Below are 14,026 nucleotides of genomic sequence, written 5' to 3'. Positions count from 1 at the left end.
GTCTTTGGGACTGCATCTTCCCAGAGGGAGGAGCCTGTTTCTAATAACTCCTGAGGTAAGAAAGGGGAGGCATTTTCTAATTCATCCATCAGACATTGTGCCTTTTCCTAATACACCTGTCATGAGTAGGCACCTTTTCCTAATTTGCACAAAGGTCAGCAACTGTCTGTTCCCAGCCTTCATTTCTTTCTAATAAAGTCTTAAAAATGACTATAGTGCTTGAAATCTTGCCTCTAGACTGCATCTCTGGGGAAAAACCCCTTAACTTTCAGAGTTTTTCTTCAACAACTGCTAACTAGAAAGCTTTAAGTTCTAGCTAACATAAAAGTTCTATTATTAGATTATCTATTATCAGAAAATACAGAGATTAGCAAACCTTGAGATTGATAAAAAAATAAATTATACTTACTAAAGAGTATGGAATTTAAGTTTTCTGCTTTCTCAATCATATTTATTTTGTGTCAAAATTATCTTAAATTATGTCTATATTTTCTATTAAAAGCTATATATGACACATATAAATAACTTCTAGTTTTGTGACCCAAATTAATAGTTCTATATGTGAGTAAACTATAATCCTTACCATCAGTGTCAATGGCTCCATTATTTACTTCTTATGTTTGATTTATTTCTTGGTTGCTTGATTTAAATCTCCAAGTAATTTTTCTCTAGAAAAGTACATGGAGTGTATATTTTCTAAATTTTTAATCACAGTGTATCATGACAGCTAAGATTTCAGGCTCTCAGACCAAGTAGGTACAAATTCAACTCCTGATACCTTCTTTTGCTGTGTGACTCTAAATTTAACGATTTTGCACTTCATATTTTTCAAATTTCTCATTGGATTAGTGTAACGCTAATGGACTTAATGCTTGTAAAGCACTTACTATAGTGTTTAACATGTAAAAAGGACTTGATATATATTAGCTGAGTATAAAAATCTGAGGTGATAGTTTGCTCCTCCTTACATCCTTTCATGCTCCTCTGATCACCCAAATTGTCAAAATTCATGAAAAACTACAATTTCCTTCTTTCACAGCTACTGTTTTTGTTGTTAGCCATCTTTCTTCATCTCTAATGTTTGTGTTGTGATGGCCACTCATAAAATATAGTGGGATGCTGTTAAAACCTGTTGTTTCCTGGCAGCTACTATGTCTGAATAGATGTAGAAAGACCAGGGAGACAGTTGGAATGAAAGAAACTTCAGGTACTTTTGAAAGATGCACTTTTGTAATAATACAGTTTCTGACCAGTTTCTGGTATTTACAGATCTCAAAACTCCAAGTTAAGGAATTGGAAATGGGAGAGCTGTAAATTATTTCCTTTCCCTTTTCCTGGTAGACTTTGATCTATTATAAATAACAGAATTTCTTCCAAAATCAGTTTTGTTCTGTTAAGCAATTTTAGTTTATGAAATTTTTTGTTTTTATATTTTTCTGTTTCTTCACTGTTTAGAGATACATTAGCCAGGGTTACACTAAAGTGCTGGTGATACACCATTATAAACTTGAAGATCCATTTAAACATTTTTTTTATGGTGCCCCAAATTTGGAAACAACTTAAATAATCTACAGTTCTACAGTTCAGTTATTGTTATATAAATTATATGATATTCATAACTTGGATTATTATGCACAATTCAAAATTATATTTTCAAAGATTCTTTACTGAAGCAACATGTTTTGTGAAAAAAAGCAAAATATAAAAGTAAATAATTTCAATCTTGCCAAAAAATATATATATGCATTGCACAAACAATATCGGGAAGAAACAGATGAATATGTTCAACACTTGCTATCTTGGGCTGATGGGATTATGGGTAAATTTATGGTAAATTATGGTACATTTTCCATGTATACAAAGATGTATACATCTTTTGTATACACCTGTGTACCAAAAATGTATACAAAATGTATACATCTCTTTAAAAAGCAAGTGTTTCTTTGGGGATTTGAAAAAACAGATTTTTTTTCTTTTTTCTTTTTAAGGAGAAAGTGAAGTCCTTAGAGAAACAATTGTGGTAGATGGAACTAAAATCAAAATTACCCCGAAGTATAAATTTTATTATTTAAGTAATGCATAAACAATTCTACTCATTTTTGCATTTTTTCTTTAGAATTAGCCATTTTGAATAGTATCAACCTCAAACAAACATTTTAACACTTAATAGAAGAGAAAAATAGAAAACTCGTTAGCTTAAGTAAAGGAGTCTATATTGTGATTCATGTGGAATTTGTGGCCCATATTTTAAGAATGATGTTTGTTTGTATTAAAAGAGAAACGCTCACCAGCCTTTTAAAATTTACTACAGTGGTAATTGTTTCTCTTCACTTAAGAATTAGAGATATTGGGTTTCCCTGGTGGCGCAGTGGTTGAGAGTCCGCCTGCCGATGCAGGGGACACGGGTTCGTGCCCCGGTCTGGGAAGATCCCACATGCCGCGGAGCGGCTGGGCCCGTGAGCCATGGCCACTGAGCCTGCGTGTCCGGAGCCTGTGCTCCGCAATGGGAGAGGCCACAACAGTGAGAGGCCCGCGTACCGCAACAAACAAACAAACAACAACAAAAAAAACCCCAAGAATTAGAAGATATTGAAAAGGAACACTGCTTATATCTATCATTGTCAAAAAATGACCATCTTCGGCAGCTTGATTTTGGCTAAAATAACATGCATATACTACGTGTTTATGTGGCACACATAGTTGAAATAAAGCACTACATTTTCTTGTCATCTGTGGAACACTTATTTTTTGTGCCCTTTTCTTTCCTGGATAAAAATTATATATTTTGTAATACATATAGTATACTTTTAGCACCCAAATCTTATCACTGATTTTATTTTAGAATAGTACAAACTCTGAGATCAAATATCAACTTTAAATAAAATGTCTATAAAATTTTGCAAAGAAGTCTTAAGGAAATAAACTGACCATAATATTAGGATAATAAATACCAAATATATGAGAATTATTCAGTGATGAGAACAGTGCAATAAAATCAACATTTAGAAAATGATTTAACTTCAGAAATAAAGTACATAGGTTATAAATATATTAGACCTTTTGCTAAAAGTAGTACCTAAATACCTGTACTTTTTAAGTTATATTCATTTCCTTGATCTAGCCTGAGCTCTAAATTATATCAAATAAGACAAAATTATTTAGTCAATGAGCAAGGAGATTCTATAGCTCTTTATGTAATTAATGGTTAGGAGAACAGACTCTGGCGCTAGAGTGTCTGGGTTCAAATCCCAGTGATGTTACTTACTACTCTGGGAGAGGAGCTGTAGCATGAGTGCCAGTCCGATGGATTCCTTCAAAGAATTTGAGAATTTGAGACAACCGGACTTTGAGATGGGCAAGAGAGAATGAAATGCTGGGACTTGAATGCATCAACCTCTGCTTCCCTTACTCTGCTAGCTTCATCTTTCCCACTGCATCCCAAGTTGTCGCATGTGCAGCTTTGATAACTGCAACCTTGCATACAGCCACGGCCACGCAGCTTTGGTGGAATCATCTTTATTATGTTTGTCAACAAAGAGGAAGGGGCATCTGTCTCTGAGCTCTTGTTGGGAAATCCTGTGCAATGATTGGTCAGGCTTGCTTATCACCTGATCAATCACATTGACTGTTGGGTGTGTATTAGCTTTCTATTGCCATGAAACAAATTACCACAAATTTTGTGGCTTGAAGAAAAATGTTTATTATCTGACAGTTTCTGTGGGTCAGGAGTCTGGTCAGAGTTTAGCTGGGCGCTCAGGATCTCACCAGGCTGAAATTAAGTTGTTAGGTGGGACTGTGATCCATCATCTGAGGTTCTGGGTCCTCTTCTTCCAGGCTCATTCAGGTTGTTGGCAGAAATTAAGTTCCTTGTGATCGCAGAAAACTGAGGCCTGTTTTCGTGCTGGCTGTGGGCTGGGGCACACCCTTAGCTACTGGAGGTTATGCTTGTATTCTAACCACTTGGCCTTCTCACACCATGGCTGCTTACTTCTTTGTTTTGTTTTGGGTTTTTTTTTGTGGTACGCGGGCCTCTCACTGTTGTGGCCTCTCCCGTTGTGGAGCACAGGCTCCAGACGCGCAGGCTCAGCGGCCATGGCTCACGGGCCCAGCTGCTCCACGGCATGTGGGATCTTCCTGGACCGGGGCACGAACCCGTGTCCCTGCATCGGCAGGCGGACGCTCAACCACTGCGCCACCAGGGAAGCCCGGCTGCTTACTTCTTAAAGGCCGGCAGGAGAATCCCTCTTTTGTTCTGCTACAGTGAGGTCTTATATAATGTAACACAGTCATGGAAGTGACTGTTATTTTTACAGGTCCCACCAACCCTCAGAGGAGGGGGATGGTACAGGGTGTGACTACCTGGGGTGAGAATATTGGGTGTCATCCTAGAATTCTGCCTACAGTAAGGGTTAGAGTATTATGCTTGGACCAGCCAGTATCACTGGCCATCCGTATGAGCTCACAGAGCTCCGTCATCCTCTACTCTCCTATGAAGGGAGACAAAAACAGTACCACTAATTTATCCAGCTTAGCAGATTTAAGGAAGGATAATTTTATGTTGGTCTTTAATCTTTTTCTCTAATTTTTCAAGGTGTAAGGATAATGGACCTTCCCCTCTGGATATAAAGCCCTTGCAGTAAGTCAGGATTTCACTTCTGCCTCTCCTTTTCTTTCCCTCTACCTAAGATACTTTCTGCATCAAAGTTTCCCAGTAAAAGTTTACTGAACTGAATTCATTACATGTTAAATGTGTTGATAATCTCATTTAGAAAAAAATTCCCACCCATCCTGGCATACTTGTTAACAAATCTAGCAGGAAAGCCATAAACTTAATGGACCAGACCTCTGAATTACTTCACAACCACCCCTATTCTGGAGATGAAGATCCTTTTTGTATAGTCCTGATTCTCAACATGACACCAATGGATATAGATAAAACCAATTTCTAATCTTGGATTCTGATGCACAGCCAATAACACTTGATTAAACATAACATTTTCACTCAAAGTAAATTAATTTGGATTATTTTGGATAATTAAATATTTTCATAAAAGATCAAAATAACTGCTTTTCATATTGTATAAATGAATATGCTAAAAGAGACTACCACCCATTTTAAGGAAGTTTTACATTGTAGAAAAGGCCAATCCTACTTATAGAACCAAAAAGCCAATCTTTTTGGCACCACATTTAAGAAATCAAATACAGATGAAAAAATGCTGCTGATCCATCTTTTATTTGCTTTCTCTTTTAACTCACGCCAGCAAAATAAAGCTTAGGAATTCTATAGCAACAATAGCTTCCCATTAAATAGTGATAGAAATATGGCTCACTTTGATTACATATCAGCTTGTAAAAGTGTTATTTTTGTGAGAAAAGTTTGAGTAAAATATCTTCTTTGAAAGAGGAAATTTAAAAAGATCTGTAAGAACAGGAAACATGAGACAAGGAAAGACAAAAAATAGTGCCACTAGTTTTCCAATTCAGAAGATTTAAGGAAGAATGTTTTTATGTTGGTCTTTAATTTTTAAGTATGGTTCCATTTAAATCTTAAAACAGTACACTCTTCTACACTCTGGAATGTGACAGATCTTGGCCACTCTAAAGGTTAACACATAGTTTAAAAAACAAAATACAACTGAGCAAATTTTACAGATCTAATTGGCTTATTCAAGGATGCATGAAAGGGGCAGCATCCAATCTAGCAGACAGAAAGGAGCTCCAAGGAGCTGTATAAAATGAAAGATTTTTACAGGCAGAAGGGATCAGGAACAAGGAAGTTATACTAGATGAAAAAGAGCAGTTGGTTATGACAAGGTCACTTTCCTTTAGGGAATGGCAGGAGTCTATCAGGCAGATTACCTAACTAGTGCTAATCAGGAGATTCCTGATTGACTGGTGTAAGATTCCGGTCAATCTGGGAGAGCTGAAACTGTAATTAAGTCTCAGTTTGGTGATGTAAGGCTTAGCATAAGTGACTCCATTTGGGGCCTGTTGTCTTGTTTTTAACAACATTAAGAAAGTTTCTCATGAATATTGCAAAGGACTCTGAAAAAGACTCTTAAGAGTTCATGGCAAAGGCAGAAGTTTACAGTAATATTATAAATCACGCATGGGTTTTTCCAGAGTGGCATGATTCATGTTAAAATTTCTATTCAATATTTCCAAAAACATTTTTTTTTTTTTTTTTTTTTGCGGTACGCGGGCCTCTCACTGTTGTGGCCTCTCCCGTTGCAGAGCACAGGCTCTGGACGCGCAGGCTCAGCGGCCATGGCTCACGGGCCCAGCCGCTCCGCAGCATGTGGGATCTTCCCAGACCGGGGCACGAACCCGTGTCCCCTGCATCGGCAGGCGAACTCTCAACCACTGCGCCACCAGGGAAGCCCTCCAAAAACATTTTTAACCGTTACATTGTGGTAAGTCCCAAGTGCCACCTAGAAAAGAGAGTTTTATAATATTCCGTCAACAAGTATTTATTCAAAAAATATTTGTAGAGTGCCTACTATATAAGGTATCATGATTGGCTCCACAGGTAATATGATCAATGGGACATAAATTTTACCTTCGGGCAGATTATAGTCTGGTAGAGGTACTAAGATGTACACAGATATCTATATAAAAAATAGAATTCAGTGAAGCATCCATTAGAGGCATTAAGTACCACAGAAGCACAGAGGAGGGGGATATGACTCTTGTGAGGAGGACCCAGGCAAAGCTTCATGAAAAAGGTAAAATAGAAGGGAACTTTTAAGGACAAAACCAAAAATGTATGAAGTGAACTGAAAACGTTTCTGGAAGACTTCAACGGGCAGAGTAAGGAATTAGGAAGGCTGAGGAGCCACCGAAGACACTGTGAGTAGGAAATTAACATTATCAGAACTGACTACTTTAGGAAGATTAATCTGAGGACAGTTGAAAATGGATTGAAGTAGCGGAAAAACTAGAGCTAGAGAGGCCTGTTTTAGATCAATCTAATAAAAAGAGATGAAGGGAGGTCAAATATCTAGATGTGATATTGTGATTTATATTAGGAAATATATATTTGGTCTTAGTCCTCATTTCTGGCACAGAGCTCCTAAAACCTTTGGAATTTCCTAAGTGGTGAGAGCCATAAAAGCGTCTCTTGTTATGTTAAGGTAATTTTGGGGGCCTAAGGATGGGAACTGGTTGCCAGGAGAACCAATCATGTGATTAGATGGTTTGATCTTTCAAGCTGGCCCTCAGCCTCTGGAGTGGGGTGGAGGCTGGAGGTTGAATCAATCACCAGTGGCCAATGATTTAATCAGTCATGCCCATGTAATGAAGCCTCCATAAAACCCAAAAAGGACAGGGTTTGAAGAGCTTCTGGGTTGGTGAACACTTGGAGATTTGGGGAGAATGGCTTGCTCCAAGAGTGTATGTTAACTCCACACCCATTCCCACATACCTTACCTTATTCATCTCTTCAATCCAGCTGTTCCTAAATTATATCCTCTTATAATAAACTGGTAATCTAATAAACAGGTTTCCTGAGTTCTGTGAGTCGTTCTAGCAAATAAATCGAACCCAAGGAAGGGTTTGTGGCAACCTCCAATCTGCAGCTGGTTGGTCAGAAGCACGGTTAACAACCTGGGCTTGCAACTGGCATCTGGGGTCAGGGGTCAGTCTTGTAGGACTGAACCCTTAACCTGTGGAATCTGACGCTATCTCTGAGTAGATAGTGTCAGATTGAACCGAACTGTAGGACACCCAGGTGGTGTCCCAAGCTTTGCCTGGTGTTACAGAGGTGTGCCCCCCTTAACACACACACACACACCTCACATGTTGGAATTAGATTCAGGAACCCGAAAGATTAGATGACAGGGAAAGAGGGCCCAGATTGAGGTAGTAACAGCAGGAGCCAAGAGGAGTAAGTTTATGCACAGAGTCAGAGTATACAACACTCAGCAGCTCCTTCACTAGAAGTGAAGCTCCATGCAGGGGAGGACTAATTGCACCTGTTGCTAGCCCTCAGTGCTTAGCACTGTGCTTGCACATAATATGCACTCAATATTTCTGACTGAATAAATGACTGGAATTTAAATGTGAGGAAGGGGTGGGTATTGTGTTTACTTGTATATTTGCCATGTTTCCACCAGGGATGTGGTTAATGCAGCTATGTCCACCCAACTTCTGGTGAAGACAGCGGTTACCTTTCATAACAGATACATAAATAAGACCCCAAACAACACATTTCCTAATAGGGAATTCACCTTGTAAGATGTTAGTGATCTCCATTATCGCTTAAATGACTTTCGTTTGTGTTTCTCCATCTGAAAAATAAATTATTTTCCTTGAGAATAAATGCCCTGAAATTGTACTAAATCTACACTTTCCGTTTTCTCAAAAGAAAAGATCCATGATTTTCTTGAATCTTTCACTTCATTTCTCTATAACTAAGTTCCTAGGTCAAAAAAAGGGTAAGGCAGGAACAAGGCCATACTTGTTATTTGATGGGATAACCCTTCAGGAAGGAGAGCTTTTTAGGAAAGCTCCTTGATTAACTTGCTACCAAGTTTATCGACCTAGGGGAGAGACTGATGTAAACTACAGAAGGTGATAGTGTTTTTGACAGCTGCTTATTTAAAATGCAATTGTTTGCACAGCAAATGTATGACAAAAAAGCCATGTTGAAATATATACACTTTCTTTTTTATTTAATTCACTTGATGGATTTTAATTTTATTTATTTTTCAGACCAGTTTCCTGATTTTTCTATCCCAAGTTTTATAACACTGTATAAGTTTAAGGTGTACAGCAAAATGATTTGATATATGTATATATTGTGAGGTGATTACCACAATAAGTTTAGTTAACATCCTTGATAGATTTTTAATTTGATCATATTTCTCACAGACTAAAAGTAATTCATTGGCAATGAAATCGTTTGTGATATAATGCCTTGACACTTTCCACTTTTAAAGACTAAAGATATGTAGGGCCCTCAGGAATTAAAACAACATAAATATAGTTCACATGTATAACTGCTTGAATTGAGACATGGTCTGTGACATCATGAAGTTCCTAATCTGGCTGAGAATATATATAAATAAAAAGTAAATTTTTGTGTTACAATGTAAACAAAGTTCTATAGGAAAACAGAAGTGCAAAGGTTTATGGCCTGTTACTTCACTGAAGGTATAAATTAGGGTGCGAAGGAAGAGGAGAGAGGTGAAGTTGGAAAAGTGAATTTGGCCAGAGGTACATCGTAAGCAACCAAGAGTCAGAAGAGACTTTTAAGTAAGCACCTAAAAAGTAAGCTTTGTTTTGTTTTGTTTTTCAAACCATTCTTATTTACTTACTTAGGCTGCTCTGGGTCTTAGTTGCGGCATGCCGGACTCTTAGTTGCAGTATGCAGCCTCTTAGTTGCAGCTTGCATCTAGTACCAGGGATCAAACCCAGGCCCCCTGCACTGGGAGCACGGAGTCTTACCCACTGGGCCACCAGGGAAGTCCCAAAGTAAGTTTTTAAGTATGCTCATGTGTATATTTCAGAAAGATCACATTAGCTAACGGTGTATAGGAGAGACTGGGGATATCAGATGAAGAGACAGTCCAAGTATGAGTTTATTTGCATTAATACAGTGAACCAATATTAATTGTCACTCTATTCAGTGTTTACACTTTACTAAGCACTGTTTAAGCTTACTTTTGGCCACAGTCAACTTTTCAGAGAGATGATCAGCTAGTAAATGGAGCCATAGGATCTGAACTGAGTTTCCAACTCTTAAACATGGCACATACTTTCCAGAGAGAAAGGTAATTCGGTTTTCAGTTAAGCCCATGACTGTGGGAATAGAGAGCAAGTAATCAACCTAAAAAATATTTTAGAAGGAGAACCAAAGGGATTTTTGAGGACAACTTGGCTTTGAGTAGTGAGGGAAAAGATCTGAGGATGTAGAGTTGGTGATTTTTTTGTTTGGTTGGCTGACCCTCTGCTCAGGAAAGTCTGGGAGAGGGAAGATCATGAATTTGGTTTTGGAAGGATGCTTTTGAGTTGCCTGTGGGGGACATCCATGTGGAAATGGCCAATGCAGACCTGTAGATACTGCTCTGAAGCCCTGGAAAGAAATGAGATCCAAGATGGCATATGACTGGGAGTCTGAATATGACTGAAAAACATAAAAGTGAATGAAATAACCCCGACTCATGAAGGGTTGGATGGGACCTGGGAGTGCTTGCACATGCACCTAGACCAATGTCTTCAAGAGCAACAAAATACATGGAAACTGTAAGGGACTAAAAATAATTGCTTGAATGCACAGATGGGGCTAATATTAACAATAAGATACAAAAAGGCCACAAATCAACTGCCATTTCTGAGGTGCCAAGAGCAAAAGCAGGGAACTGTGCATGAGCCCTGCACACAGAACCACCCGGAGGGTGGGCAGACCACCTAAGCTACCCCTGTGCCAGACCCACCAATCCTCCCTCACCGCCATTTAAGGAAACAGCCCCCTTCCTGCAGGGATGGGCAAGTGCACCTGTTTCTTGTACTCACTCCCTCCAGCTGTAGCAGGAGTCCCAATAAAGCCCAATAAAGCCTTACCTGAATTCTTCGTCTGGCCTCCTACCAATTTCTGTTGATCATGAGACAGCCTGGGGCCTGAAACCTGGGATCTGGGACCCTTTGCTGTAGTGCTTGCACCTGGACAAAGGTCTCCTTCCGCAACAAAATACAAAGAAACTATAAGGGACTAAAAATAACTTTCCGCATGCGCAGTTGGGGAAAATTAAGAACAACATACACAAAGACCAAAAACCCAACTGCCCCTTCTGAGGAGTCAGGAGCAAAAGCAGGGTAATGGGCATGCAGCCCGCACACAGCACCAAGGGGGTGGGCAGACCACCCAAGTCATCCCTGCATCCTGACCCCTAGACCCTCACCCTATATGAGGAATCAGCTCACGCACCCCACCCCCCAAGGGAGCGAGCAAGGACACCTGTTACTTGATTTCGCTCCTTCCTGCTGAAACAATAAAGCCTTGCCTGAATTTCTTATCTGGCCTCTCATCAAATTCTATTGATGAAGGAGTCCAAGAACCCTGGCCTGTAACAAACATAGAGTCCAAAGACCCTAGTGGTAAAAAAGGCACCATGGGTCAAGTCAGTTTTTAAGTTGCAAATGTCAAGGATGATGTGGACTTAAGAAGACAGAAGAACCATGTGAGGGTGATGTCAGGGAAGCTAACTGAAATCTCAGGATGGAAGTAAGGTTCAGTCAATTCTGTTAAACACTACAAAAAACAAGTGAGCAGACCACACAACTGTTACCAATGAAAGAAAGCGGCTTCATACACAGCCACATTGGATGAACTTAAAACTGGGCTCAGCCAGGATTCTTCGCAGCCACGGCGGTCGACTTCTGTTTTTCCTGAGGCCAATTTGAGTCCTCCTTCACCGCCCTACCCTTTCCTCCCTTCTTGCATGTACTGTAGTTCTCCACATCAGTGTGTGGGGACTTGCCTCCCACGCCTCTCCCTTCCCGCAGCTTGCCGTTTCCATGGAGACCTTCACTTAATTAACCCCGCGGAGAGAGAGGGCGTTGCTGGCGGGAGCGAAATCCACCAGAACAGCGGCAGGAAGAGCTGGAGCGGAGCTGAGGCTTGCTGAGCGGGGCCTGGAGGAGAAGCGCGGAGCAGCCGCGAGGTGGGGGCGATGGCGAGCTCCTTTCCCCCGCAACCCCCGACCCCGTCACCACGGCGCAACACGCGGCGCACGAAACTTGCAAAGTGCTGGCTGCGCGGCTGGGGTCAAGGTCTGGCAGTGTCAGGGCGGGCTGCGCGGGGCACCCGGCACCCAACAGGCTTCCTCCACTGAGCACCAGTCGGCTTCCAGGTCCCTGGTCTTTTTCCTTTCCCCACCAGTCTAACCATTCTTAAAACCGCCGCCCTTTTCTTTAAACGCTGTTCTTTTCTCCATTGGTCAAAAGTTTGGAACTATTTCTAGAACCGCGCGGCCGGGGCCAGTTGCTCTCTTTTTACACTTTGGGAGCAAACCCTGACTGAGCTATATTTGAACGGGGATTTGGACTTCAACAAGCAGCGGCGTCTTATTATGCAGCACCCAAACCTTCGAAATTCTACCTGACAGCTTAGATTTGGGGGAAAAAATTAATACCCCAACCCCGCGGTTGGAACGCTTATAACAGGTTGCTGAGAATAAAGAACAGGGTTAAAGCTTTGCAGTTTTGTGGAGGAGTCTGTGGATTGAATGATTAGGTGTTTCTTTTTAACTGGGTTGCATTTTATCCGAGGTGAACACCTGCTTAAGGAGACCCACAGAAGATTTTGTAGGAAGAAACCTGCTTTAGATTGGGCTTTAGAGAGCTTTAAAATTGATCCTGGGGACCTGTTTACTATTAAAATGATATTTTTCAGGTTCAGAAATATGTATTTAAAAAAAAATACAGAGGTGTTTTATTTTTTCCTTTATACCTTAAGTTGAACGTGACAGTTCCTAAGTCCCCAGGGACTCAAGGTTCCTGGGAAAAATTATACAAGCTTTTTGGATCAATGCATTTTAAAAATAAATTCAGTTGGAACGAATGTTGAATGTTTTTTCCATTTAAGTTTCAATTGCATCCACTGTATTTGAAATATTTTTCATAATGATGGTATAATTTAAAAATGTGAGGAATTACTGCCAACAAAGTAGCAGTGTGTAGGTGTTTTAGATTTTCATCCATTAAGCTTAAGTAGTTTCACACAATGCAATGTAATTTTGTGTAATTGCCTGATAATTCATTTTATTGCTAACATCTCCTTTATATTTAATTATAGCAGCTTCTAGAAGCAAATTGTTTTGCTATTTGTTATTAGTTGAAAAGTACTGATGTTTCCAGTTTTATTGGGTGGATAATATTATGAAGCACCTACTTATTAATGCCTTAACATTCGGTTCGATGGGCAGTCTAAATTGAAAAGACCTGACATTAAAGTGATATATATACACACACAACCTAAAGAATTTCCAATAGTTTAATTTTGAAACTAAAAATATACATGTTTAATTGAGCTGAATATACTTTATTTTCCAGATGGAGAAATCAATTATTCTACTGCTCTGGATACAATATGTTTTTAAGGTAAGACGTTTTTGAATGTACTCTTTTTGGAATTAATGGGCAAGATGCTATTGCATTGAGTCTATCCATTTTGGAATAGAAAGCGTATGTTGAAGACAAGTAACACTAAATATGAGATTTAGTACCTAAGAAAAGTTTTCTTTGGTAGGTGCTGCACAAATATATGCATATTGGTGGCAGCTGTTTTCACTGCTTGTAAATTGTTTTGGGGGATGATCCGTGCAGAGGGAGAGAGATCAGAATTTGGTAGAAGTCAAGGTATAGTGAGGCATTTTCAAGTTGTTTTTGGTAGGAATTTTGATGAATGTATCATCCTCTTGGGAGTTGAATTATTTTTTTGTCATCTAGGGAACGTAAAGGGTCTCTGATAATGTGGTCTGGCTATTTTGCCTCAGTTGCTAACATTTTCTTTACCTACAAACGAACCAAGGTTTTAAAATAATTCAGAGTCAAACATTTTGCACTCAAACTTATTTTCATTCTAAGTGCTTTGCCAAGAATCCATTATTGTATGGTAGTTCTATTTGTAGTTTTTTAAGGAACCTCCATACTGTTCTCCATAGTGGCTGTATCAATTTACATTCCCACCAACAGTGCGAGAGCATTCCCTTTTCTCCACACCCTCTCCAGCATTTATTGTTTCTAGATTTTTTGATGATGGCCATTCTGACGGGTGTGAGATGATATCTCATTGTAGTTTTGATTTGCATTTCTCTAATGATTAATGATGTTGAGCATTCTTTCATGTGTTTGTTGGCAATCTGTGTATCTTCTTTGGAGAAATGTCTATTTAGGTCTTCTGCCCATTTTTGAATTGGGTTGTTTTTTTTGTTATTGAGCTTTTTGTAAATTTTGGAGATTAATCCTTTGTTAGTTGCTTCATTTGCAAATATTTTCTCCCATTCTGAGGGTTGTCTTCTGG

At 39.4% G+C, this 14,026-nt stretch overlaps 1 protein-coding gene across 1 annotated transcript in view; it reads left to right on the top strand.

The window, feature by feature from the left end:
- Nucleotides 1-11,574: 11,574 nt before the first annotated feature.
- Nucleotides 11,575-14,026, top strand: part of LOC132598012 (receptor-type tyrosine-protein phosphatase H-like) — a 31,915-nt gene continuing 29,463 nt past the window's right edge. Inside the window, exons 1-2 of the mRNA XM_060306954.1 lie at nt 11,575-11,666; nt 13,057-13,104. Of these exons, the coding sequence (XP_060162937.1) occupies nt 13,057-13,104 (48 nt within the window). The 5' untranslated portion in view covers nt 11,575-11,666. The remainder of the gene's footprint in view (nt 11,667-13,056; nt 13,105-14,026) is intronic.

The sequence above is a fragment of the Globicephala melas genome, chromosome 10, assembly GCF_963455315.2.
Source record: "Globicephala melas chromosome 10, mGloMel1.2, whole genome shotgun sequence".
In the NCBI taxonomy this organism is placed as follows: domain Eukaryota; kingdom Metazoa; phylum Chordata; class Mammalia; order Artiodactyla; family Delphinidae; genus Globicephala; species Globicephala melas.
This window is presented reverse-complemented; position numbering and strand designations above follow the sequence as displayed.